This window comes from Lutra lutra, chromosome 18 (assembly GCF_902655055.1).
Source record: "Lutra lutra chromosome 18, mLutLut1.2, whole genome shotgun sequence".
Classification (NCBI taxonomy): Eukaryota; Metazoa; Chordata; class Mammalia; order Carnivora; family Mustelidae; genus Lutra; species Lutra lutra.
Genome location: NC_062295.1, coordinates 15,909,061 through 15,934,253, shown reverse-complemented (window position 1 = coordinate 15,934,253; position 25,193 = coordinate 15,909,061). Strand labels below are relative to the sequence as shown.

The 25,193-nt window shown below is 38.2% G+C and overlaps 1 protein-coding gene and 1 long non-coding RNA gene across 2 annotated transcripts in view; one reads left to right on the top strand and one right to left on the bottom strand.

The window, feature by feature from the left end:
* The window catches only part of REXO5 (RNA exonuclease 5), a 35,876-nt gene extending 10,757 nt beyond the window's left edge, over positions 1–25,119 (bottom strand). The window contains exons 1-13 of the mRNA XM_047713919.1: positions 24,985–25,119; positions 24,644–24,785; positions 19,602–19,714; positions 17,606–17,732; positions 16,401–16,497; positions 13,032–13,175; positions 10,682–10,770; positions 9,369–9,484; positions 8,483–8,621; positions 8,244–8,338; positions 7,164–7,266; positions 5,716–5,819; positions 4,856–4,976 (exon numbers count right to left, since the gene is read on the bottom strand). Of these exons, the coding sequence (XP_047569875.1) occupies positions 4,856–4,976; positions 5,716–5,819; positions 7,164–7,266; positions 8,244–8,338; positions 8,483–8,621; positions 9,369–9,484; positions 10,682–10,770; positions 13,032–13,175; positions 16,401–16,497; positions 17,606–17,732; positions 19,602–19,714; positions 24,644–24,781 (1,386 nt within the window). The 5' untranslated portion in view covers positions 24,782–24,785; positions 24,985–25,119. The remainder of the gene's footprint in view (positions 1–4,855; positions 4,977–5,715; positions 5,820–7,163; positions 7,267–8,243; positions 8,339–8,482; positions 8,622–9,368; positions 9,485–10,681; positions 10,771–13,031; positions 13,176–16,400; positions 16,498–17,605; positions 17,733–19,601; positions 19,715–24,643; positions 24,786–24,984) is intronic.
* On the top strand, positions 5,560–23,013 carry LOC125090841 (uncharacterized). The gene is made up of 3 exons (XR_007124495.1): positions 5,560–6,853; positions 18,394–18,397; positions 22,986–23,013. It is a non-coding gene; the product is annotated as an uncharacterized LOC125090841 (long non-coding RNA).
* Positions 25,120–25,193: the final 74 nt, after the last annotated feature.

The following is a 25,193-nucleotide window of genomic DNA, read 5'->3' as shown; positions in this document are numbered from 1 at the left end:
CCATTTGCGACGACATGGATGGAACTAGAGGGTATCATGCTTAGCGAAATAAGTCAATCAGAGAAAGACAACTATCGTATGATATCCCTGATATGAGGAAGTGGAGATGCAACATGGGGGGTTAAGGGGGTAGGAGAAGAATAAATGAAACAAGATGGGATTGGGAGGGAGACAAACCATAAGTGACTCTTAATCTCACAAAACAAACTGAGGGTTGCTGGGGGGAGGGGGGTTGGGAAAAGGGGGGTGGAGTTATGGACATCAGGGAGGGTTTGTGCTATGGTGAGTGCTGTGAAGTGTGTAAACCAAGCGATTCACAGACCTGTACCCCTGGGGATAAAAATATATGTTTATAAAAAATAAATAATTAATTTAAAAAAAAGTATCAGCAAACTAAATTCAACAGCACATTAAAAAGATCATACATCGAGGCACCTGGGTGGCTCAGTGGGTTAAAGCCTCTGCCTTCGGCTCAAGTCATGATCCCAGAGTCCTGGGATCAAGCCCCACATCGGGCTCTCTGCTGAGCGGGGAGCCTGCTTCCTCCTCTCTCTCTCTCTGCCTGCCTCTCCACCTACTTGAGATCTCTGTCTGTCAAATAAATAAATAAAATCTTAAAAAAAAAAAAAAGGATTATACATCATGACCAATGGGATTTATTCCTGGAATTCAAGAATGGTCCAATATATGAAAATCATCCCATGGAATATACCACTTTAATGGAAAGAAGGACAAAAACCACAAGATCATCTCAATTGATGCAGAAAAAGTATGTGACATGATTCAATACTCTTTCATGATAAAAACACTCAACAAACTAGGAACAGAAGGAAACTACCTACCAGAATAAAGGAAATATGAAAAGCCCACAGCTAATGTATTCAAAGGTGAAGGTCCAGGAGACTTTAAGACAAACAATGATGGCTGCTCTTGCTACCTCTATTTAACATAGTATTGGGAGTCCTAGCCAGAGCAATTAGGCAAGAAAAAGAAATAAAAAGCATATAGGGGCGCCTGGGTGGCTCAGTGGGTTAAAGCCTCTGCCTTCAGCTCAGGTCATGATCCCAGGGTCCTGGGATCGAGCCCCACATCAGGCTCTCTGCTCAGCAGGGAGACTGCTTCCCACCCCACCCCACCCCTGCCGCTTGCCTCTCTGCCTACTTGTGATCTCTGTCAAGTGAATAAATAAAATCTTAAAAAAAAAAAACAAACTGTAAAGGAAAAAGTAAAACTATCTTTGTTCACCTATGACATATAGAAAACCCTAAAGATTACACCGAAACAGAACAAATGACTTCTTCAAAGTTGAAGGATATAAAATCAAGACACAAAAATCAATTGTGTTTCTATACACTAAAATGAACAATCAGAAGAGGAAAGTAAAGAGGAAAAAAAATCTCATTTACAAAAGCATCACAAAAGAATAAAATTCTCAGGAATAAACCTAACCAAGGAGATGAAACACTCGTAATGCTAAAAACTACATAACACCGTTGAAAAGAAATTTGAGAACAAGTAAATAGAAACATTCTCATGTTTACAGACAGAACACAATACCATTAAGATTTTAATAGTACTGAAAGCAACCTATAGATTCTTTGCAATCCCCTTTAAAATTCTAATGTCAATTTTTTCTACTGTCTCTTTTTTTTTTTTTTGCAGAAATAGAAAAAAATCATAAAATTTTTATGGAATCTCAAATAATTTTGAAAAGAAGAACAAAGTTGCAGGACACAAGGTTCCTGATCTCTAAACATAGTACAAGTTACACTAATCAAAATAGTATGCCACTGGCATAAAGACAGACATATAGGCCATGGAACAGAACAGATTTCAGAAATAAACCCTTGTGTATATGGTCAAATGATCTCTGACAAAAGTATTAAGACCATTCAATGAAAAACCATAGTCTCTTAAAGTGGTACTGGAAAAACTGGATATCCATATGCAAAAGAGGGAAGTTGGAACCTTAACTTACATATATATAAAAATTAACTCAAAATGGTTTAAACACCTAAGAGTAAGATCCAGAACTAGAAAACTCCTATAAGAAACCATAAAGAAAAAGCTTCATAATTTTGGATCTGGCAATGATTACTTGGGTATGACATCAAAAGCATAGGGAACAAAAGCAAAATAGACAAGTGGAACTACCTCAGTTCATCAAAACACACAATCAGCAGAGTGAAAAGGCAACCTATGGAATACGAAAATGTTTCCAAATTGTTTATCTGATAGGGAATTAAAGTCCAGAATATATAAAGAATACATAGAATATATATGTAAATACATAAAGAACTCCTAAAACTAACAACAAAAAAACCCAGTTCAAAAATGGAATTGAATAGACATTTCTTAGAAGATTATATACAAATAGCTAACAAACCCAAGAAAAAAAGGTTCAACATCACTAATTACCAGATGACAATGAGATATCAACTTACACCTTTAGGTTAGGATGGTTACTATCAAAAAAGAAGAGAGAAAAGTAAAAGTGTTGGCAGAGATTTGGAAAAGCTGGAACTTATTATGCATTGTTGGTAGGAGTATAAAATCCTGCAACCACTATGGTGAACACTGTATAGTGTTCAAAAAATTAAAATCTCTTTAAAAAATAACTATTAGTTGCACCTGTGTGGGGTAGTTGGCTGAGTGACTCAGGTCATGATCCCAGGGACTTGAGACGGAGCCCTACATCAGGCTCCTCACTCAGTGTGGAGCCTGCTTTAGACTCTCCTTCCTCTTCCTCTGCCCCTCCTCCCCCCAAATACATAAATCTTAAAAAAAAAAAAAAAAAAAAAACTTAAAATCTTAAAACTTTCAAATCTTAAAAAAAGCAAAATAACAACATGTGAAGTAAAATGAATGATGGCAAAAATAGCACCAAGGCTAGGAGGGGAATAATGCAAATACATAGTTGTAAAGTTCTTATATGTGAAGTGGTATAATATTATTAAGGTAATTATGGTACTAAGGTAAACTATGATAAGTTAAAGATAGATTAGAAATCTTAACGCAACCACTAAGATAACAAAGAATCACAGTTAATACACTTCCAAAGGAGATAAAATAAGATCATAAAAAATACCTCATTAACTCAAAAAAAAAAAAAAAAAAAAAAAAAAAAAAAAAAAAAAGAAATAGAAAAAAAAGAGATGGGACAAATAGATATCACAGCAAGATAAGAGACTTAAACCTAACACCATCAAATAATCATATTAAATGCAAATATTCTAAATACTCCACCTAAAAGGCAACAATTGTTGAATTGAATAAAAAAGCAAAGCCTGACTGGTCACTATAAGAAACCCAATTTTTTAAATTTTTTTCAAGAAACCCACTTTAAAATAAAAATAAATATAGCAGGTCAACAATAAACAAAAAGAAGCAGAGGGGCTATATTAATACCACAGGAGAAGTCAATAGTCAGCTAAGCATCTGCCTTCAACTCTGGTCATGACCCTGAGGCCCTGGGATCAAGTCCCACATCAGGCTCCCGCTTAGTGGGTAGTCTGCTTCTCCCCCTCCCTCTCCCCCTTGTTTGTTCTCTCACTCACTCACTCTCACAAATGAATAAAATCTTAAAAAAAAAAAAAGAATAGAAAATGTTTCCAGGGATAAATACCTATTTTAATGATAAAGGGGTCAATGCATCAGGAAAACATAATGCATAATGTTCATGTATCTAATAGGAAAGCTTCATTATACATAAAGCAAAAATTAATGAAACTGCAAGAACAAACAAATCCACAATTATAGTTGGATATTCCATCTCTCAATAAATTTAAAAGATTCAAGTAATTCAAAGTACATAAGTACATTCTTGGACAATAGTGAATTTAAGAAATCAGGAATAGATCTCAGGAAAATCCCTAATTATTTGGAAAATAAATAGCACACTTCTAAAAAAAAACATGAGCCAAAGAAGAAATCAAAAGGAAAATTAAAAAGAATTCTGAACTGAATGAAAATGAAAACACTTTTTAAGTATTTATTTAAACTTCTCAATCTTTCTAAGATGAAGCTAAAGTAGAACTCAGATGGAAATTTATAGCTCCAGAATACCTGTAATAAAAAAGAATGACCTCAGCTAACACTATTGTGGATGCATTAGCCAAAGCATTTAGAAAAAAGAAAATAATTAGGGACATGGGACCTGGAAAAAGAGAAATACAACTATGGTACATAAGCACACTGGAATAACATGGAGCTATAACAAAGAATAAAGAAAATCCTTTATATACAAAATAAAGGACAGATGGACAACATGTGTTCTGAATGTGATACTCTGAAAAGGAAACATGACTTACAAGTAGTTTGGTAAGTAGAGCAAATGTGGCAGAACATCAACAGATGATGAATATAGATAGAAGGTATATACCACCATTCGTGCAAATCTTCTGTAAGTTTGAAATTCTTTCCAGATAAAATTAAAATACATACATACATACATATAAATCTGAACAAGATGACCTAAGTTCATGCTGCAATATATCCCTTCAACTTTACACATACAGCAATAATAGATAAAATATAAGAACAGAAAACCAAAAAAATAAAGTTAGGCTAAACTAAGATAAACATCTATATAAGTTAGAAGAAGAACAGAAATTCAAAGTGGTGTGGAAATACCAAAGGTGGGGTCTGCAGGCAGACACTGGCAGCTGACAGTTCTGCTCCTGTGGGGTAATCGGGAATAAAAGTGCTCCTTATAAGATGTGAGACAAAAACCAGACTTGATAATGGTAGCCAGGGTTGTTGATGAAAAAAAAGCTTGCTGCTTAGTATGAATTGCAAAGGGCTACCTTCCCCTTTGCTTTGAGCATAACCTTCAAAGAGACAGCAGGTCACTCACCTCTTTATTTGAAAGGCACTTAATAGTCTGACAGTTTCTGGCAGAACAAAGTTCACTAGTTTCTGCTTCCCGGGTCAAGAAAAGGAGCTTCTGACCCATTAAGTCCAAGCATTCCAAAACACTGTGAAGAAGTATAAAAGATCAGGGAAGAACAACAGTTTTCCCTAACCTAAGACTTACTTCTCTGTACTTGCACTGTCTAAATAAGGTAGCCACTAGCAACATGTGGCTATTTAAATTAAGATTAATATAAAATAAAATTACAATTCAGTTCCTCAATACGCATTAGTCACACATACTGTACTGTGAGGACCTTACTGGACACCACAGACCTAAACAATTCCATTACTGCAGAAGTCATAATGGACAGTATTGCTCTATATTTAGGGGAAGGACAGATAAACACGAAAAATACTCAAAGCTCTCTAACAAGTTTATACTCTAAGTCTCTGATACATTTATTATGATGTGATGATCAACTCCTTCCAGGCCTGTTTTTTGTTTTTCCCTAATCTTGGCAATACACTAAGGCTATAGTTGATTCTTCTAATCAAAATACCCAGGAGTCTATCATCTTGCCTAATGCTACTCAGTTCACTATATTTCAATGTCTTTCTTTTTGGTAAAAGAGTTATTTTAAGACCAGTCACTACATTTAGAAAATAAGAAAAATAAATAGGTACTATTTAGGGTGGAAGGTGGTATTTTTCCCTCCATGGTTTTTGTGACAGTAGAATGTTATTTATACTATCGGTAAATAATTTTCAATAGACTCAAAAAAGGGGGAAAAATTTGCAGGTTGTCTAAATAAGAAACCAGTATTCTTGTTTTTGTTCTTGTTTAGAACTGAAAAATATTACCTTGTATTTGGCTGATAAACTATTTCTGCTGTATTTCTCAGCTCTTGGCCTGTTGCTAGCAATTCTTGGTGACTAGCTAGTGCCTCCAGATTTAGTTCTGCAATCTTGAAGAAAATAAAGTGGTAAAAATCATCTAATTTCCTGCAAAGCATCTGAGGTTTGAAAATCAAAACACCACAAAGCAAAAAAAAAAAAATCCAAGAAAAACTCACTCAAGTGGTGTTCTCTACTTCTGTAGACAGTGGCTTTGCCATTGCCATAGTCCCAGGTTGGCTTCAATAGCTACCAGATGGTTTCTGACCGTTTAGCCAAGAATGACAATCTGTTACCAGCTGCTGATGTTGTTATATGAATATGGGAAAGGGCTAAGTATAAAGGGATGGCAATTCTGGCTCATCACTGATCCCACAGTCAGTCACTTAGAATTTACTTCTTTGTGAACGTGCCATTTTTGGAAATTATAAAAGAATGGCTTTTATAGCAACAACAAAAAAAGACCTTTTATTGGTTTAATACAAAACCAGTTTATTCTTCCATAAAGTGGAAGACCACTTGGGAGTTGCAATGCAGACAGTGAGATACAAACTACTATCATTATTTATACATATATGTTATAAGACATTTTAGAATGTCTTTCTACCACTGCGACACAAAATACTATTCTGGATGCTTAGGATTCTACACAGACTACCATGTATTTCACAGTGGAGTTATGATAGAACATATCATGCAATGGGACAACCTAGTAAGTTAGAATGCATTGTAACAAGGTATGTAAGAAACTGTCTCCTTCAAGGTTTCCCTCATGTGCTGTCCTAATCTACATCCACTGAACTGCTGCTGAAACAACGGCATGCTCCCCCACCCCAAAAGAGCAAAATCTATGTAGATCTTTCATAATTATTATTACAATTATCAGCATACAATGAGCCACACATTATAGTGCTTAATATATTCAAGGCACTGTACTACTAGCTTTATATAAGATACCTCATTTACCCGCACCAATATCCCACAGAAATGTGTTTCCATTTTACAGATGTAGTAACTGAATTTCCTTGGAGAAATTGACCCAGATTATGTAACTAATAACTAAGCTAAACATAGTACTATCTTTTTTTTCCTTTAAGATTTTAAAGTAATCTCTATATCCAACATGTGGCTCAAACTCACAACCCCCAGAGATCAAGAGTTACATGCTCCACTGACTGAACAAGGCAGGTGCCCTGTACCATCTTTATTTAAAAACAGATAAGCCCAACTTCAGAGACTACATACTTAACTATTACATTATGCTAGTCATACAGGTCTTAATTCTGAATGCTCAGCTTGAATTACACTCCAATTTTTTTTTTAAAGAAAGGTAACAACAGGAAATGATATCTGTGACTATCTGTTCTTGTCTCATAATTTTAAGAAAAGCAAACATACAGGTCAAATATACTAACCTTCCTTGGGCCATACTTAAGGAAATACCGGGCCAATTCAAGGGTTGTTCTAGCATCTTCTGTGGCATCATGACCAAGCCTATCTGGACATTGTATATCCTTCCTGGAAAGTCAAGATAAAACTGACATCCTCAACAGCATTTTCAATGATCGGTTCTTTCAACCACCTCTAATATTCTGGTTATATGTAAAATTTCAGCAATCTGATAATCAGATTTTATCACAACAATCAAGATTACTTTATTCCTAAATGCCAGGAGAATACGTGAAGTGAGAGGCACTGATGATGCACAATGATCAGGAACGGCTTTGTCTACAGCAAGCATAGCATCTGGACAAAAGGCTACCCAAGAGAGTCTCTGGCCACTCCCCAGCGAACCCTTTTACCTCATTCTTCTAGATGTAACTACTATTTAAAGTTACCTTCCAGAAATTTTATATAGGTATTAAATTTTTTCTTGGTCGTTTTCAAAAACCTTAAAAAAGTACAAATGTTTTTGTCTATAAACTTATCTAAATCTAATCTGTATCATACTGATATCTAGGCATATACAGATCTTCTTCTGCATCTCCATTTTATTCTCAGTAGTACTTTAAGATTAAGGTTTCCTTATTAGCACATATAGACCCATCACATTCTTTTAACAATAACAAAGTATTCAATAATACAGATAAACTTATTTGACCACTCCTAGAGAATATATTCAGTTTTGGGCTGTTTTAAACCATAGTATAATGAACATCCTTGTACACAAGTGTTTATGCATAACAGGATACATTCAATATAGGAACATTATGTCTTCAAATTCTGGTTAACTTTTCAGATAGTTCTCTCTAGTTTATCCATCAACTCTTCAGATTGCATGTAAACCCCTTCTGTATTCCCATAATTTCTTTATCTCTGAGTCCTACTTCTCTGGAATTGGGATCCCAGGATTCACAAGAAATGAAAGGAATAATGTTTACAGACATTAAGAGGGAGAACAGAGACCCTGAATTTTGCAATATGCATTAAATAAGAAATTATATGTCAACTTACACAACTTGTCAGGACAATGTTATAATACACAAACAACCTACCCCAAAACAGCTTTGGCTAAGAACTTTAGCTTAAATCTTCTGCCCTGCTCTCTGACATAAAGCAATGATGTATCAATAACATATGGATGTATCATCTGAGGAGGAAAGAGAACAGAATGAGTAGCATCCTATGTTAAAGGAAAAAACAAGTGGACTGGGGGAATAGAAGAACCCAAGACTTTAGATTTGAAATAAAAGGAAAAGGCATATAAACTGGAAAAACTAAATCAGATACTCACTTTCAGTGCTCTGAGATCCAAGTCTAAGGAATGGCCCACTAACACAGCATCAGGAGGAAGTAGTGCTTTTAAATGTCTCTGTACATCTTTGAGTTTGGTTGTCACTGGATTAAGAATCTTCTTTGTGATTCCCGAAAAGCTTTCAATAAAAAACCAGAAATGGACAGGTCAGGATATTAATAGGTTTTCCTCCCTGGAAAGTCATTTCAAAAAGAGTATTTTTAAAAACTAATATATGCTCAGTGTAAAAAGGTTGAAAATACAGATAAGAGGAAATTTAAAATAACCCCAAATCCCATGACCCAGAGATGATCACTGTTTACATTTTAGTAAATATCCTTTCATATTTTTTGATACATATATTCATGTGTGTGGACAGATTTACTTTAAAGATTTACTTATTTGAGAGAGAAAAGAGAACCAGAAAAAGAGAGAGAAAATCCTCAAGCAGACTCCCCGCTGAGCACGAAGCCTGATGCAAGGCTCCATCCCAAGACCCTGAGATCATGACCTAAGTTGAAATCAAGAGTCGGATGCTTAACTGAATGAGCCATCCAGGCATGCCCATGTATATATTTTATTTTTATAAAAATGCAATCATAATGCATGTTATTTTTTAACATGATTTTATCATTTGCCACATATCATTAACAAGTTTTCACATCACTAAATCTATTTCAACGCATCCTTTTAAATGGTTAGAGTATTCCATTATGTGGATTTCATAGTTTAACCAATCCCCTACTTTCAGATGTTTATATTCCCATATTTTTGAAATACTGTGACAAACATGCTTATACATACATCTTTGCCACAAATGACTGTTCCCTAAGAATACTAATTAGGTCTACTAATAAGGGAGGGCAGAAGGCAAGGTGAAAAATACCTGGTAAGGTAGTCCAGAATCTTGTTGTCAGGTTTAACAAGTTCATCCATTACACAGCAGCCTCCTTCAGCAACCAGTGAGATGCGGGTTAGCTCTCTCCCCTTGGATGTGAGGCACTGAAAGACCAGGCCATTGTCAGACTGCTGAACTGTGGAAGCTCTTGCTTGCTCTCTTTATTCACAGTATCTCAACTGCCATGAACTGTAATCTACTGGGGTGCCAGTAACAATGGCACAGCCTTTGCTAACTAGAGAGCCCAGTATGAATGAAATTAAAGCTAGAGACTGCTGAACATTTCATCTAATTGCTCTGAAAAGGATGTGCTCAAGGAAGATGGATGGAAATAACATCATTCATCATCTTACCATTTATTGTTATGACATCCCCGTATTAGCTGAGTACCACAAGAAAGTAATTTTTAATTAGTGCATCTAATGCAATACTTAGCATTCTACATATACCATCTCATAGTAACATGATGAGGTAACTCTCTTATTATCCCCACTTCACAGACAGAGAAGTTGAGAATGAGAGATTACAGAATTTGGCCAAGGTGACAACACCAATAGCCAAGACCAGGATACATACACACTCTGACATTAGACTTGAAAACTTTAGCTCTTAGCCACTCTGTTAAGAAATCAGAGACTGGTACCTGAGTACTGATAAGGGATGCCCTTTGAAAGGAGACTTACTAATGAGACTAAAACACAAAGGGAACTTGAGGAAAATCCTACTTCTTTTCTAAAGATTTTATTTATTTATTTGACAGAGAGAGATCACAAGTAGGCAGAGAGGCAGGCAGAGAGCGAGAGAGGGAAGCAGGCTCCCTGCTGAGCAGAAAGCCCAATGCAGGACTCGATCCCAGGACCCTGAGATCATGACCTGAGGTGAAGGCAGTGGCTTAAACCACTGAGCCACCCAGGTGCCCGAGGGAAATCCTACTTCTGATTGTAAATGTGTAAAACTAGGCAAACCCATGGTAATTGAGTCAAATCTTTAGGGGAACAATAACAAAACACCTGTTCAAAAGACAGAAAGAGTAAACTTATGTAATTGACAGAGATTTGACTAAACATAACTAGTTAGAAAACTTATGTGATATTTATTCTTTTTTTTTTGTGGTATTTATTCTTGATCCTGGAACAAATACCCAAGTTTTCTAAAATGTGAGCAAAAGGGTCTACTTTCAGTTATTTAAACCAAAATAGTGGAACTAAATGCACTGGTTCACTGGTGCCTTAGACTCAAGAAATCACCTACTAGACTCTAGTTTGTAACCCTCCAGTTGAAACATTAAAAGTAGTACTTACCATTTCACAGTCAAGTCCAAAGAGAGGACTGCTGTCTGTCACAGAACCATTACATTTGGTAGGTACAAAGTTTTCACAGTCAGGAAAACCTAGGAGGAAAAGAAATTAAAAATCTGCCTTTAAAACTACAGAAGATAAACATCACTTTAAGATTCATTCACCAAGGGGCACCTGGGTGGCTCAGTGGGTTAAGCCGCTGCCTTCGGCTCAGGTCATGATCTCAGGGTCCTGGGATCGAGTCCCACATCGGGCTCTCTGCTCAGCAAGAAGCCTGCTTCCCTCTCTCTCTCTCTGCCTGCCTCTCCGTCTACTTGTGATCTCTCTCTGTCAAATAAATAAATAAAAAATCTTAAAAAAAAAAAAAAGATTCATTCACCAAGGGAAAACTGAAATACCACATTTGCTGGACATCTTCTCTGTTAGACACTTGAAATATAAAAATTATATGAGAGACAATGTTGGTCCTCAAGTTTTTCTCCATCTGCTCATTTTTATACTCTTGGAGAATACTACAGGCTGCCCTTATAGGGGATAATAGGGCCTAGACCTCTTGGCAGTTACCAAGTAATTTTTCCTCCATACGAGGAAAGAGATTATAACTAAATTGTAGCTGGGGCATCTGGGTGGCTCAGTCAGTTAAACACCCAACTCGATTTTGGCTCAGGTCATGATCTCAGGATTGTGAGATCAAACCCTGCATTGGGCTCCACAATGGATGTGGAACATGCTTAAGTTTCTCTCTGTCCCTCCTCCTGTGTGCACACACACCCTCTCTCTTTCTAAAAAACCAAACCAAAAAAATAAAAAACACCTAAATTTGGCTAAATCCCAAGTCACTGGACCTTTTCATGTAGGCCCTAAAGGAGGATGAATAAAGAATGCAGAAACTACATGTAGTATCTTTCCTTCCTAAATAAAGAAAAAGTAGGAACGAAATTCCACCATAGTAGAGATCTAAAAGGATTTCACCGTAGGCAGGGAGTAATATCCACCATGTGTACCCCTGCACCCAACTCTATCCTTGAGACTTCCCTGAGATCTTTACTCAGAAACACGCTTGCATTTTTTTGGAATCACAGACTGAAAATTCCCTATAGGAACACACCTAAAGGCTTAAGGTACCCCCTCCATTGTGCACCTTTAGTTAATAACAAGGAACATTCAGCACATAGTTCCCAAAGTGTTTGAACCATTGAAGATTCCTACCTTCAGACAGAGGCTTAAACAGTAAAATTACCTAGGTCTTGTGTGACAAGAAACAAAGTACAGTGTGAGAAACTATGATTAGTTTCTATGTCATAGTACCTCAAAACTGCCAACTAATTACAAATAAAAAAATCAAGATATGGTCTAGATCAGAAAAGAGAGGCATCCCCAAATCTGGGAGACATTATACTTGCTGCTCTTATCTAGATGATTAGTAGTAATAATAATAAATAATAACTTTTCAAATGCACTATGTGCCACCCACCCTATGTGCTAAGTACTTTTGTATACATTAATTCATTTAATCCCCATGGCAATCCATGATATATGAGCTATTAACTCCATTTTACAGATGGTATATGAAAATATATTCAACATCATCAGCCATTAGAGAAATAGAAATTGAAATCATGAGATACTGCCTCACACCACCTTAACGAATACAATAAAAAAGACAGAATAACAAGTTGTTCATAAGAATGTACAGAAACTGAAACCCTTATACATTGCTGGACGGTATGTAAAATGATGCAGCTGCTCTGGAAAAAGTCTGATAGTTCTTCAGAAGGTTAAACAATTAGCATATGACCCAGCAATTCTATACCTATGTATATACTTCCCCAAAATGAAAACAGATGTCCACAAAAAAACTTGTACCTGAATGTTCATAGTATATTCATTATAACCAAAATATGGAAATAACCCAAATGTCCATCAAAGCATAAAATGTTGTATATCCATATATAGAATATCTTTTGAATGAAAATAAATGAAGGTGACAGATGGCAGCTACTTACTGAGTACAACAAAATTACAGAGCTGTCAAATCACTATGCTATATACCTGAAACTAATGTAACATTGTGTGTCAACCACCAATACTTCACTAAAAAAAATAATTGCTAGTTAAGTCTTAAAAAAATAATAGGTAGGTAAACTGAAAGATACGAGTTTTCAGATATGGACGGTACCACACATACTATTTTCAAACTAAATTATATATATATGTATATATATATACATATATATCAGATTAAATACATCATCAGATTAAATATATAAAAATACATTTATATATACAAATAAGTAATATATATGTATATATATAAAAACAAATATAAATATCAGATTAAATGTAAACCAACCTTGTAATGGAAAGTGAAATGTTTTCATTTCCTCCTTTGTGAGAAGGCATCTGGTTAAGCCCACTTTCTTAGAGCCATACTTTTGAATAACAGGATCATTCTGCAGGTTGACGCTGACTTTTGAACTGGCAGAAGGTAAAGACCCTGAAATAAAAAGAACAATTAAACTTATGTCAGAATGTGTGTTTAAGAAGGGACACCTGAATGGCTCAGTCTGTTAAGTGTCCAACTTGATTTCTGCTCAGGCTGTTATCTCAGAGTCATGGGATCAACCCATTGGGTTCTGTGCTCAGCATGGAGCCTGCTTATTCCTCTCCCTCTGCTCCTTCACACTCCCCTGCCCACCATCCAGCTTGCACTCTGTCTCTATCTCTTAAAATAAATAAAATCTTAAAGAAAAAAAAAAGAATATGTGTTTAAGAAACCTCAAACGACGTATTTCTCAACTTTGTGTCAGGTAGCACAGTGAAGGTCAAAAGATGTATAAGACCCAGCCCCAATTTTAAGGAGCCTGTACTGTAGTACAGTTATAGGAACACAAAGAGAATATAAGCCTCAAATGGGTTATAATAAAGAAAGCTACAAAAGGGAAAGGAGGAAGAATATACTGGCTAGGGTGGTGAGAGATGGTTCAACAGAGGAAAAGATTAGCTGAGTCTTGAAGAAAAAGCAGAATTTAGATAGTTGGTGTCTTAGACCTGCCCATCACAGTGCCCACCACTAACAGCCCATTCTGGCTAAATTTATTCCACCCCCTAGCCACTTGCTCAACAGGCTGATAACTATTCTTTAAGCAGAAGTGGTCACCAATTAGATTGAGAACGGGAACCTGGCTTAAGAGAGACCCATCTATGGGTGCCTGGATGGCTGTCAGTTGAGTGTCTGACTCTTATTTTGGCTCAGGTCATGATCTCAGTGTCCTGGCATCAAGTCCTGTGTTGGGCTCTGCGCCCAGCATAGAGTCTGCTGGTCCCTCTCCCTCTGCTCCTCCCTGCCCCCTACTCATACTCTCTTTCTTTCTAAAATAAATAAATAAAATCTTTGAGACAAAAAAGAGAGACCCATCTATAAGTAGACCAGTAAGTTGATATTCCCAGCCAAGACAAGCTCAAAACGGACAATGGTAATTAGCTAAGCTGATCAGATTGCTTGCTTCTAAAATCAAACTAGGAAATATAGAGAAGTGACAAGTTAGAAGAGAAAACAGAAAGCAGAGAAGATGCTATGAAAGAGCATTTAGACTCCTGATGGCTTTTTAGTCTATACTGCATCCTTTAAATAATATCCCTCTCACTTAGGATGGCCTGAATAAGTATCTGGTCCTTGCAACTAAAGAAGTCAAAATACTGTAAATAGAAAAGAGGATTCCAGGCAAGACAGAAATGTACAAAGCAAACCTGGTATGATAGTGACTAGACCAACTGAGAATTAAAAAAAAAAAAAAAAAAAAGGTCTGTGTAGGAAACAAGGCTGAGGAGTATAAAAATGAATTGTAGACCACTGCAAATGCCAGACTCAAGAGTTTAGACTTTAATCCTCCAGTATATAATGGAGAGCAACAGAATGTTCCTAAGATGGGAAATGGCATAACCAACCAATAGTATTTAAGGAAGATCAACCTCAAAGATAATGTGGAAAATGAAGGAGAGAAATGAAAAAAAATTTTGCAGAAATTCTGGACCAAGAAAAAAAAGAAAACAAAAAATAAAAAGGAAAAAAGATTAGAGTCTGAATCAAGATAGTCAAAAGCATGGGGGAAAAGGGATATATGAAAGAAACAGTACACAAGAAAAACTGATAGAACACAGTGATAGAATAATTCAATTCAGTCAACAAATTTTTACTAAGTACTTATTATATGCCTGGCATTGTTCTACCCACTTGAGATTCCTCAATGAACAAAATCAACAAAATTCTCCATGAACTGAAACTGTTTCTGAAACAGAAATTCTTTTCTGTTTAAGGTAGTTGGGAAGATGGGACAATAAACAAATATATAATATGTCAGGTAAAGATAAGGACTACAGAGAAAAATAAAGGAGGGAAAAGAGGAGAGGGTGTACTGAGGCAGGAAAAGGATTACTGTCATATATTTTATAATCGGGGAAGACCTCTCTGATAAAGTGACATGTGAATAGATATTCATGGGAACTAAGGGAATGAGCTATGCAGACTGGGTTTGGGGAGCCAAAAGAATTCTAAAATTCAAGACTGTTGGGGTGCCTGGGTGGCTCGGTAGGTTAAGCCTCTGCCTTAGTTCAGGTCACAATCTCAGGGTCCTGGGATCGAGCCCTGCATCGGATTCTCTGCTCAGTGGGGAGCCTACATCCCCCCCTCTCTCTTTGCCTGCTGCTCTGCCTACTCATGATCTCTCTCTCTCTCTGTCAAATAAATAAAAATCTAAAAAAAAAAAAAAAAAATTCAATAGGAAGCAGAGACCTAGAGGAGATAAGAATCACTGACTACTCCTCACCACTTTTTCATGTCTCCTCAATGTAACTACTCAATTATTTCTGAACACACATAAAAAAGCATCACTGAACAATACTTACCTTACTATATCTAATGGACTCTAACAAGTTCTTTTCTATTGCATCACTTACCTGCTTCCCCCCGCCCCCCCAAAAAACAGACAGTTAACTACAACTTTTTTTTTTTAAGATTTTTTATTTATTTATTTATTTGACAGAGATCACAAGTAGACAGAGAGGCAGGCAGAGAGAGAGGGAAGCAGGCTCCCTGCTGAGCAGAGAGCCCGATGCGGGACTCGATCCCAGGACCCTGAGATCATGACCTGAGCCGAAGGCAGCGGCTTAACCCACTGAGCCACCCAGGCACCCCCAACTACAACTTTCTCATGGATACAACCCATTGTTTGAAAAACACTGCCATCATGGATAGTTCTCTTTTAGATGGCCGGCATCTAAACCTTCTGCCTATTCCCCACTGTGGGTAGTATTAAGGATGTCCTTTACATTACTCAAAGGCAAGATCTTCCTTCCCATCTGTGCACTCGTAGGTACAAAGACCCACTGACAGTTTAAAAATTATTCACAGTAATTTCTAAGAATCCAATGTTAAGTGATATGCAGGGATAGCCTTTTCTATCTCACCTAACCAGATGGTTCCTGGGACATGAATATTGGCTATATGGTTCCTGTTCTTTATCCTCCCTAGGTACTTATCCATTTTTTCTTTAAAAACAAAACAAAATAAAACAAAAACAAAAACAAAAAACTGCTCTTCTGTTTAAGGTAGTTAGAATTGACCTTTGTTGTTTGCAAGTATAAACTTGACTGATAAACCCACAGCATATCCATAATGTCTTTTAGAATGAGCAAATCATCAAAACTAGAGTCACAACCATACCTTCCACCATCTTGGATAGATCTCCTGTTGTTTGCTTCTTTTGCAGGCCAATGATATCAGCTAGAAAATTAGATGATGGTGGTGGCAAGCGGAATTTCTGTAAATACATACCAAGTTTTTATAAAAATGCTTGAAAGCAGTTAAAATATTGTCAAAGACTTGCACTTTTATTGTCAGCTGAGTACTAAGAAACGTTTGGACCATAACTATTTGTATTACAAAATGAGGACTGTCTCCTTAATGTGTAAAAGCGACTAGGTAATAATAATGATTAAAAAGAAGTGGCTAAGTAAGTGAAGCCACCTTTATCCCACCCCCCAGATATTTTCTTTGGTTCTGATTACATGCTGGAAACAAAAACAAGCATTACACAAATGTGTAACTCAGAAAAGGAAAGTCCCTTATATTTTTCAAAGCACTTCTGTATCTATTACTTTAGTGGACAGCTTGCCAGCTAGTTAGGACAGATGACACAGCAAAGCTGAAAGGTTGAGATCTCCAGCCTTAGGCTCACCTGTGCTGAAATTCCAGCTCCACCACTTCTAGCTATAACCTGGGCAAGTTACTTAGTTTCCTTACATATAGATGATATTTTTATCTCTCACAGAAGTACTTTAAGAATTAAAGATGATGCACACAGAATGATTGATGTAGGTCCTAGCATGTCTGTAGCCTTTGATAAATGAAAGCAAAAAAGAAAATGGAGACCCAAAGAGATTAGGACTCACCAACTCAAATCCCTCAGAGGTAAATGGATGAAACAGTCCAATAAAGACTGGAGGTGGCTATGGGAAGGAAAACAGGGAGCACATGCCTCTTCTAAAGATGACAGCTGCTATTCAGCTCCAGATACTGTTCTAAGGATGTCCAATTTTGTAATGTTGTCAAGAGGCCAAAAAACACAGACTTACATAGAGTATATAATTTTCAAGAACAACATAGCCCGAATAAAATAGGAATAATCAGCCTATATCAGGAACTATATATAGATTGTAATCTGGTAATAAATATTTTGCCTAAATTATCAAAGAAAATCAGAGGCAAACCTAATCTCAACAGGAGATCTCTGAATCTTAATCTTTCTTGCTTTCTACAACCTCTACTGCTTGTTCAATAAGGTTGCCCAAGAGCATAGTTTGAGACGTGCACTATCTCCGGATGAGAGGACTCAACTCAGGCCCTAATACAAAGTTTTCTTAACTTACATGTCTGAATGCCTTTCGGAGAAATCCAAACTCCAAGTAGAACCTGTAAAAGTGTAGCTGGCTCATTCCCTGCAGTACAAAAACCACCACGCTGTTCAGGTGGTTTTGGTGAAAAAGCTGGCACCAGCTGTTGAAAAATCAAACCAGTACAGCTAAAGGTGATACCATCAAGTCAGTTATAGACGTACAAAAGGGAAGTGTGGGGAAAAAAGTAGTGAACGACAGTTAATGAAATTTACCACTACTCAATGACTGCCCAGCAAAGAACAGCTACTATTGTACAGAATTCAAATAAAGATTTCTTGAGATAATTGTTTATTGCATTCAAATCAATTAGGATAACAAGGGAAACACAATGTATTCAAACTTAAAATCCTATTATGATTTGTTTTAAATTGGGAATAAACTCATTTTACAAAGGCATATCCTCAAAATCCCTAGTTGCTGAGTCCTTCCTAAGCTAATAATCACATGACTAGCTTTAAGAAAGCCAGTTTCAGATAAATTGACACACTACTGGTAATATTTGTTAATGGAGAAGATGGCTTTTGAGGGGCACCTGGGTGGCTCAGTGGGATAAAGCCTCTGCCTTCGGCTCAGGTCATGATCCCAGAATTCTAGGATGGAGCCCCACATCAGGCTCTTTGCTCAGCAGGGAGCCTGCTTCCCTCTCTCTCTCTGCCTGTCTCTCTGCCTACTTGTGATCTCTGTCTGTCAAATAAATAAATAAAATCTTTAAAAAAAAAAAAAGAAGATGGCTTTTGAGTTATCTAGTCAATCTCCCTCAGATAGGTATGTCTGAAAAACTAAAAAGTTTTGTAAAATTTTTATTGGTACATATACAAAAGCAATTTTCTTTAGACATTTAACAGTGGCATTGAAGATATCAGAATAATAATTTGTCTTTGTTTCTTAATGTGGAAGGAACAAAAAAGGTTAACCGGAATTCTTAATCCATGATCATGGTATCTCAATTGGGTCTCCACTAGGGGTTACAAACCAAAATACCTTTAAATGGTGTTGGGAAAGAACACTGAAATGACATGACTGCCTGCTGATGTGTCAGCTGGCCCCAGCACCTGAAGGCTCCTCACCCCTTCTCCTGTCCTTGGAATGTGGGTTCTGCTTATCTTTCCTGATCCCAGAGGCTGCTCCAAGGACACAGCCTTGAGACAGTGATGTGTTAATGAAAATACCTGCATGGTTCATAGGACTGAACCCAGTTAAGGCCTCTACATATACTTTTTTAAGATTTGGCAGGCATGTGTAGGGATCCATTTGTCTTCCTCCTGCCACAGACAAGCCTTATATGCAAGTTCCCTTGGTTTATTAAAACTGCCACTTAGCAACCTGGTGCAGCCTGCCTCTTTCTTCAGTCTCTCCCTACCCTCCAAGTAAGTGTGCTGGGTATCAGTTTAAACCCAGGAAGCTCCCAAGAGGGTTGCAAACCAAAAAGCAGCCAGACAGATAACGTAAATAAGGGAAACAGGCCTTATTTACCAGTAAGTGGTACACTAAAGTATATATGTCCCATCTGTAAGGGGAAGGCTACTATTCAGCTTTGACAAATTGTTGCCATTTGGGAATAGAGGGACAACTGCCAGATCTTAAGAATTTTTTGAAGAGATAAATTATCTGGATTTTAATAAAGGAATTCCCAAATCAAATGTTGGCAACTCCTGCAAAGAAAAAAATGTAGGGGGAGCCTGGGTGACTCAGCTGGTTAGGCATCTGTCCCTTGATTTCAGCTCAGATCATGATTTCAGGGTTATAAGACTGAGCCCCGCATCAGGCTCCACACTGGGATTGCATCCTGCTTGGGATTCTCTCTCTCCCTCCCCCTCTGCCTCTGCTCCTCCTCTACCATTAAAAAAAAAAGAAAAAGTTTAGGACATTCTGTATGGCAAACAAATAATGTCAATTAAGGAATATGTGACCCTCTATACACTAGTTTAAAACCTTGGGTCTATACCCACCATTTAAGTTCATCTCATACCTGGGTTTAGGAACACTGGATTTGCCCAGAACTGCATACTTCAGCAATTCACATAACTGGTCGTGGGTTACTTCACAGTTTTCAGCAAATAAAATGGTAGATAAGCGGGCTTTCTGCAAAGATATATCAGGTCATTAACAATCAAGACTACTGGACCGTCAGGGTGGCTCAGTCAGTCAAGCGTCCAACTCTTGATTTTGACTCAGGTCATGATCTCAGGGTCTTCGGATTGAGCACCCCCGTGTTGGGAATCCCCACTCAGCAGGGAGTCTGCTCTTCTCCCTCTTCCGCTGTCCCTCCCCCGCACACATGCTTGCTCTCGATCTCTCTAAAATAAATAAATCTTAGAAAAAAAATTAGGACTGGGGGTGCCTGGGTGGCTCAGTTTGTTAAGCATCCGCCTTCAGCTCAGGGCATGATCTCTGAGTCTTGGGATCAAACCCCTCAGCAGGCTTCCTGTTCAGCAGGGAGTCTGTTTCTTTCTCTCTTGCCCTCCCACCATTCATTCTCTAATAGATAAACAAAATATTAAAAAAAAATTAGGACTATTGAGAACAGGATTATAGCAAAGCAAATTATATGCAAATATAATACATGCAAATTATATTATATCAAACATATGCAAATTATATGCAAATATAATTAATTGGAGATGAAGGTCTAAAACAACAACCTGTGATATAACATTATTAATATAAAATTTAATAAACATTGGTAAGAAACCTTACTACAGATACTTGGTTACTTGCTAGGGATAACAGAATGAATGAAACATAATTCATGCTCTCCAGTTCATTCTACTAAGAGAAAAGAAATACAGAAATAGGTAATTCCAATACAAAGTGGGTAAGTGCTATTATAAAAGTATAGGAGTAAAGAGACTAACTGCCTTGGGGACTAGAGAGTTTGGGGGATAGCTTCACTGATATGAAAATACTGGGGTTGTCTTGAAAAGGTGGAACATTGTGTCTAAACACGTAATTTTGTTTGGCTGGAACCAAGATGGCGTGTTGCAGAGCAGTAGAGATCTGTGAGTAGAGAAAAGAGGAAGTCAGGTCATAGATCAATGTGGTCTAAGCTAAGGAATCTGACATTATTCTGGGGAAACAGGGAGTTCACTAAAGCTTCTCCCTCCCAAAAAAAGGCCCTAATTCTTTATCTTTATATTATACTGCCCCTACAGAATTAGAGTATACATTCTGTTTGGTAATGAACTCTGCAACCCTCCATCCCCCCAAAATTAGTAAATATCTTTTCATATCAGTTAAATGTAACAAACACCAATTTTAATAGTCCAATTCTCTAAATTTATCTCAACACTTACAATGTATATGAAAAAATTCCCTATTGATGACACTTTTTTAAAAAAAATTATAAACAGTATCATATGCATCCTTTCAAACATTCCTGTGTACCTGGATAAATTCTCCAGTAAGTTCCTGGTCAAAATAAGCACCCTTGAACAACACAGGTTTAAACTGTGCAGACCCACTTATACATGGCTCATTTCTGGTAAATACAGTATAGTACTGTAAATGTATTCTTTTTTTTCCCCAAGATTATTTATTTATTTGACACAGAGAGAGAAGAGAGTGAGAGAGGGAATACAAGCAGGGGGACTGAGAGAGGGAGAAATAGGCTTGCCACTGAGCAGGGAACCCGATGCGGGGCTTGATCCCAGGACCCTGAGATCATGACCTGAGCTGAAGGCAGACGCCTAAGGACTGAGCCACCCAGCTGCCCCAAATGTATTCTCTAATTTATGCTTTTCTTAGTAACATTTTCTCTGGCTTACTTTATTGTAAGAATACAGTATATAATACATGTAATTTACAAAGTATGTGTTAACCACCTGTTTATGTTATCAGTAAGGTTTTTGGTGTACTGGTTACGTGTATTATTGGTAAGGTTTCTGACTTTAAGTAGTTAAGTTTCTGGGGACTCAAAAGTTACACATGGATTTTGGACTGCACAGGGCAGGGAGGGTAGATGGTGCTTTGGCACCCTAATCCCCCATGTTGTTCAAGGGTCAACTATTTAATTGTGACAAGTACTATTAATTTCTGAAAGAATATACCAATTTATATTTACTAATCAAAAATATGGGATTGATAAAGTGAGACTAAGTGAGGTAGGTAGGGTCTATGTGGCAGTGAGTAAATATGGATGCCAAGTATGATAGTCTAAGCCTGAGTGGGGGAAGGAGGGAAGCTATAGGGGAGAGAGCTACGACTAAGAGTAGGAACCCACAGCATACATGCAGAAGGATGGCTCGTTGTGGGGTGTCAAAACCTGAGCCGTATGAAGGCATCCATGCAGTGGGCAGTGGAGAGCAGTGAGGGCTGGTATCAGATATCAGAAAGTATGTAAGGAAAGGAGGGCATCAATACTGAGGGACAACAGTGGCCTGTCACAAGATTCAGAGCCTGAACAGGGTGAGGGTGTCCATATATGTGAAGGATAGCAGCCTGTCACAGTAGTGACAGAAGCATTCACACAGGAGGGTGGCCTGGCACATGGTGCAGGACGACACAGCCCAAGCAAGGAGAAGAGGGTGTGGGAGTGTGGGGCAGTGGCACCATGGAGAACAGGTCAAATATATTGAAGATAATGACAAATCAGATGTCTCACTGAATATAGAAGGAAATTATAAACATGAAGAGAGAAAGCAAGAATGAACCTTGTGGAAACACACTGCAAGTAGAGATTTTAGTATGTATGAATAGAAAAATATTTAAATTGAAAAAAATTTAAATGTAAACATGTATGTGTATGTATATAGGTATACAGATATATAAATTCATATTTCCTAGCTTTCTTTTGGGGATATTGACATCCCAATAGCACTGAGCACATCTAGTACCCAGAACCTTGAGTTTCTAAATGTCATTCTCTACTAAAAAGAACCAAGCATCCCCCCCCCAAAATTCCTGATTCCAGAGCTGGGGCAGGAAAAGCACAGATGAGCCTGGAACACCTTTTTGTAGCAAAAAAGTAAGGAAACGCTCAAAGAATTATGAGGTCATGTGCAAAGGACACAGAAGCTAGCTTAATGTTCAAATATGGGATATTCTGAACATCAAAATAAATATAGTAATGGATTATAACTTACTGAATGAAATAGGCAATGAGTTCATACTAATAAAAAAATGAATTAAAAGTTTAACAAGGAAGCATCTCTCCATAGAATTAGAGAAAAAGAAAACAAGAATGGGACAAATAAAATCATGTACAACCTAACAAAATACAAGAGAAAGAATGTCACTTCTGTGATATTCCTGCCAAACATGTATAACCTGAAATTAATCAATGAGAAACAAACCTAACTTGAGGGACATTCTACAGAATAACTGGTACAGGATTCTTCAAGAGTAGTAAGGCCAGGGGCGCCTGGGTGGCTCAGTGGGTTAAGCCTCTGCCTTTAGCTCAGGTCATGATCCCAGGGTCCTGGGATCGAGCCCCCCGCATCGGGCTCCCTGCTCAGCGGGGAGCCTGCTTTCTCCTCTCTCTCTCTCTGCCTACTGTGATCTCTGTCAAATAAATAAATAAAATCTTTAAAAAAAAAAAAAAGTAGTAAGGCCATAGATGTCAATGAAAAGACTAAAGAATTGTATGGATTGAAGAAGACAAGACAACTAAATGTAACACATGATTCTAGACTGGATCTTATTGCTAAAAAGGGTATTACTGGAACAACTGAGGAACTTGAATGGGGTCTGAAGATAAGATGATAGCAATATATCCATGTTTTTTTTTTTAATTTTGATGGTTGCATTGTGGTTATGCAGCACTGTTTACATTAAACACATACTAAAATATGGGTGGGTGGTCATGGAGCATTGTCAGCAATCACTTTCTGGTTGGGGTTGTTTTTGGTACTGTTTTTGCAACTTTTCTGTAAGTTTGAGATTGTTTCAAGATAAAAGAGTGATGAGATGGTCTATCTCCTTATACTTTTCACCATATTAACCTTTAAAAAGTTGTTTTGCCAATTTGATAGGCAAAAAAAGAATCCCTTTTAAATTAAAAAAAAAATTTTCAAATCACTAATTCCCATTTTACATCCTACAGGTATCCCCAGCTTTCTGAAAGCTTGTGTCCTGCCACTTCCCTTTTACAACAGACCTATTAGCTCTGTGCCTTTCTTCGCTTTTACCTTCAGCATTTGTTTCACAACAAGCCAATTATAAAAGCAGCACACCCCAAGCAGAGTGGCACAGCCAAACTCCTTCCCAAGAACTACACTTAGCCTGAAGCCCCCATAGCTTTGAATTGTGTCTGTGAACATCTGCGCTTTATCTTGATTCTGTGCATCAGTTAGCAAAATCTGTCTTGAGATATGAGAAAACATAACAAAGGTTATTTTGGGGAGTACGGAAACGCTTCCAATCCCCATCACCTCCCCCCACCCCCCCAGCATAAATCAATAAATGCTTCTTTGCTTTACCCCATTTCAGCTCAGAATTTCACAGGACCGCTCTACTTTCCTATAGTAGGGGAAACCTGTGTATAATTTCTATTTATTGTCTGTCTTCGGTCTCTTTACACTGGAACGAAGTAGTAACCTCTTTATTCACTGATGTTCCTCAACTGCCTAGGGACAACAGAAACCTGGTAACTGAAGGGATGGACCACGTATATTTAATTCTCAATACACCGCAGGGATGCTCATCAGCCTTATTATTCCCTTACTGGCGTGGCATGTAAACTGCAGGAGGGCAGGGAATTTTGGGTTCGTGCAGTGGGATATCCCCTGAACTGGGATATATACAGAAGACACAATAAAGCATTTGTTGAGTGAACATTCTTTTGGGGTCCCAAGCACCACACCAGTTTTAAAGAGCCATTATCAGCCCTGAGGTAGGTGGTATTAACATTATCGTTCCCATATTACGGACTGGAAAGCAGGATTCCGAAAGGACAGTGGGTGGATGAGGCTAACCCTCAGCCTCCAGGGCAGGCAGGGCCCGGATGGGGGCTGCAGCGAGGGCTTGCCCCTCCTAACCTCCCCCGGCCGCCCACTTGTGCTCTTCGTTACTCACCTTGGCCTCGGGCTGCCTCTCCTCCAGATCCCGACGGGCTCTCATCGCCTCAGCCGCCCCGACCAGCATGTTCGGGGCCCTCCTTCTCTTCCTGCCCTTCTTGGGGTGCCCCCCGCTCCTCTCCCTCTCGGGATCCATGAGGCTGTGGAGAAAGACCGGCGAGAGCTGAGGAAACGCCGCCTCCGGACGGGTGAGCAGGCGGGGCTTCGACAGCCTACAGCCTTCCTCAGATCCTTTCCTAAATTCAGTGCACAGAGCCCTCCCAACCCTACCGGAAAAGCGAGCTAACTATCCTCCCTGTTCCGCGGCGGAGAAAAGCGCACCGACACCAACGGTTTTACCGTACGCGCTGGAGGCCGGATTCGAAACGGTTCCCCAACGGCGCAAACGCGCCTCCGCCCGTTGAAAAAGAGGGAAAAAGTTGCTGCCAAGACGACTTCCCTGCAAAAAACACTCCCCGCGCCCCCGAGCCCCGAAAACACCGAAGAGAAGCCGGGCACACAGCCGAAGCCGCAGCCGCCCCCACCGCCTCAGTCACAGCCGAAGACGC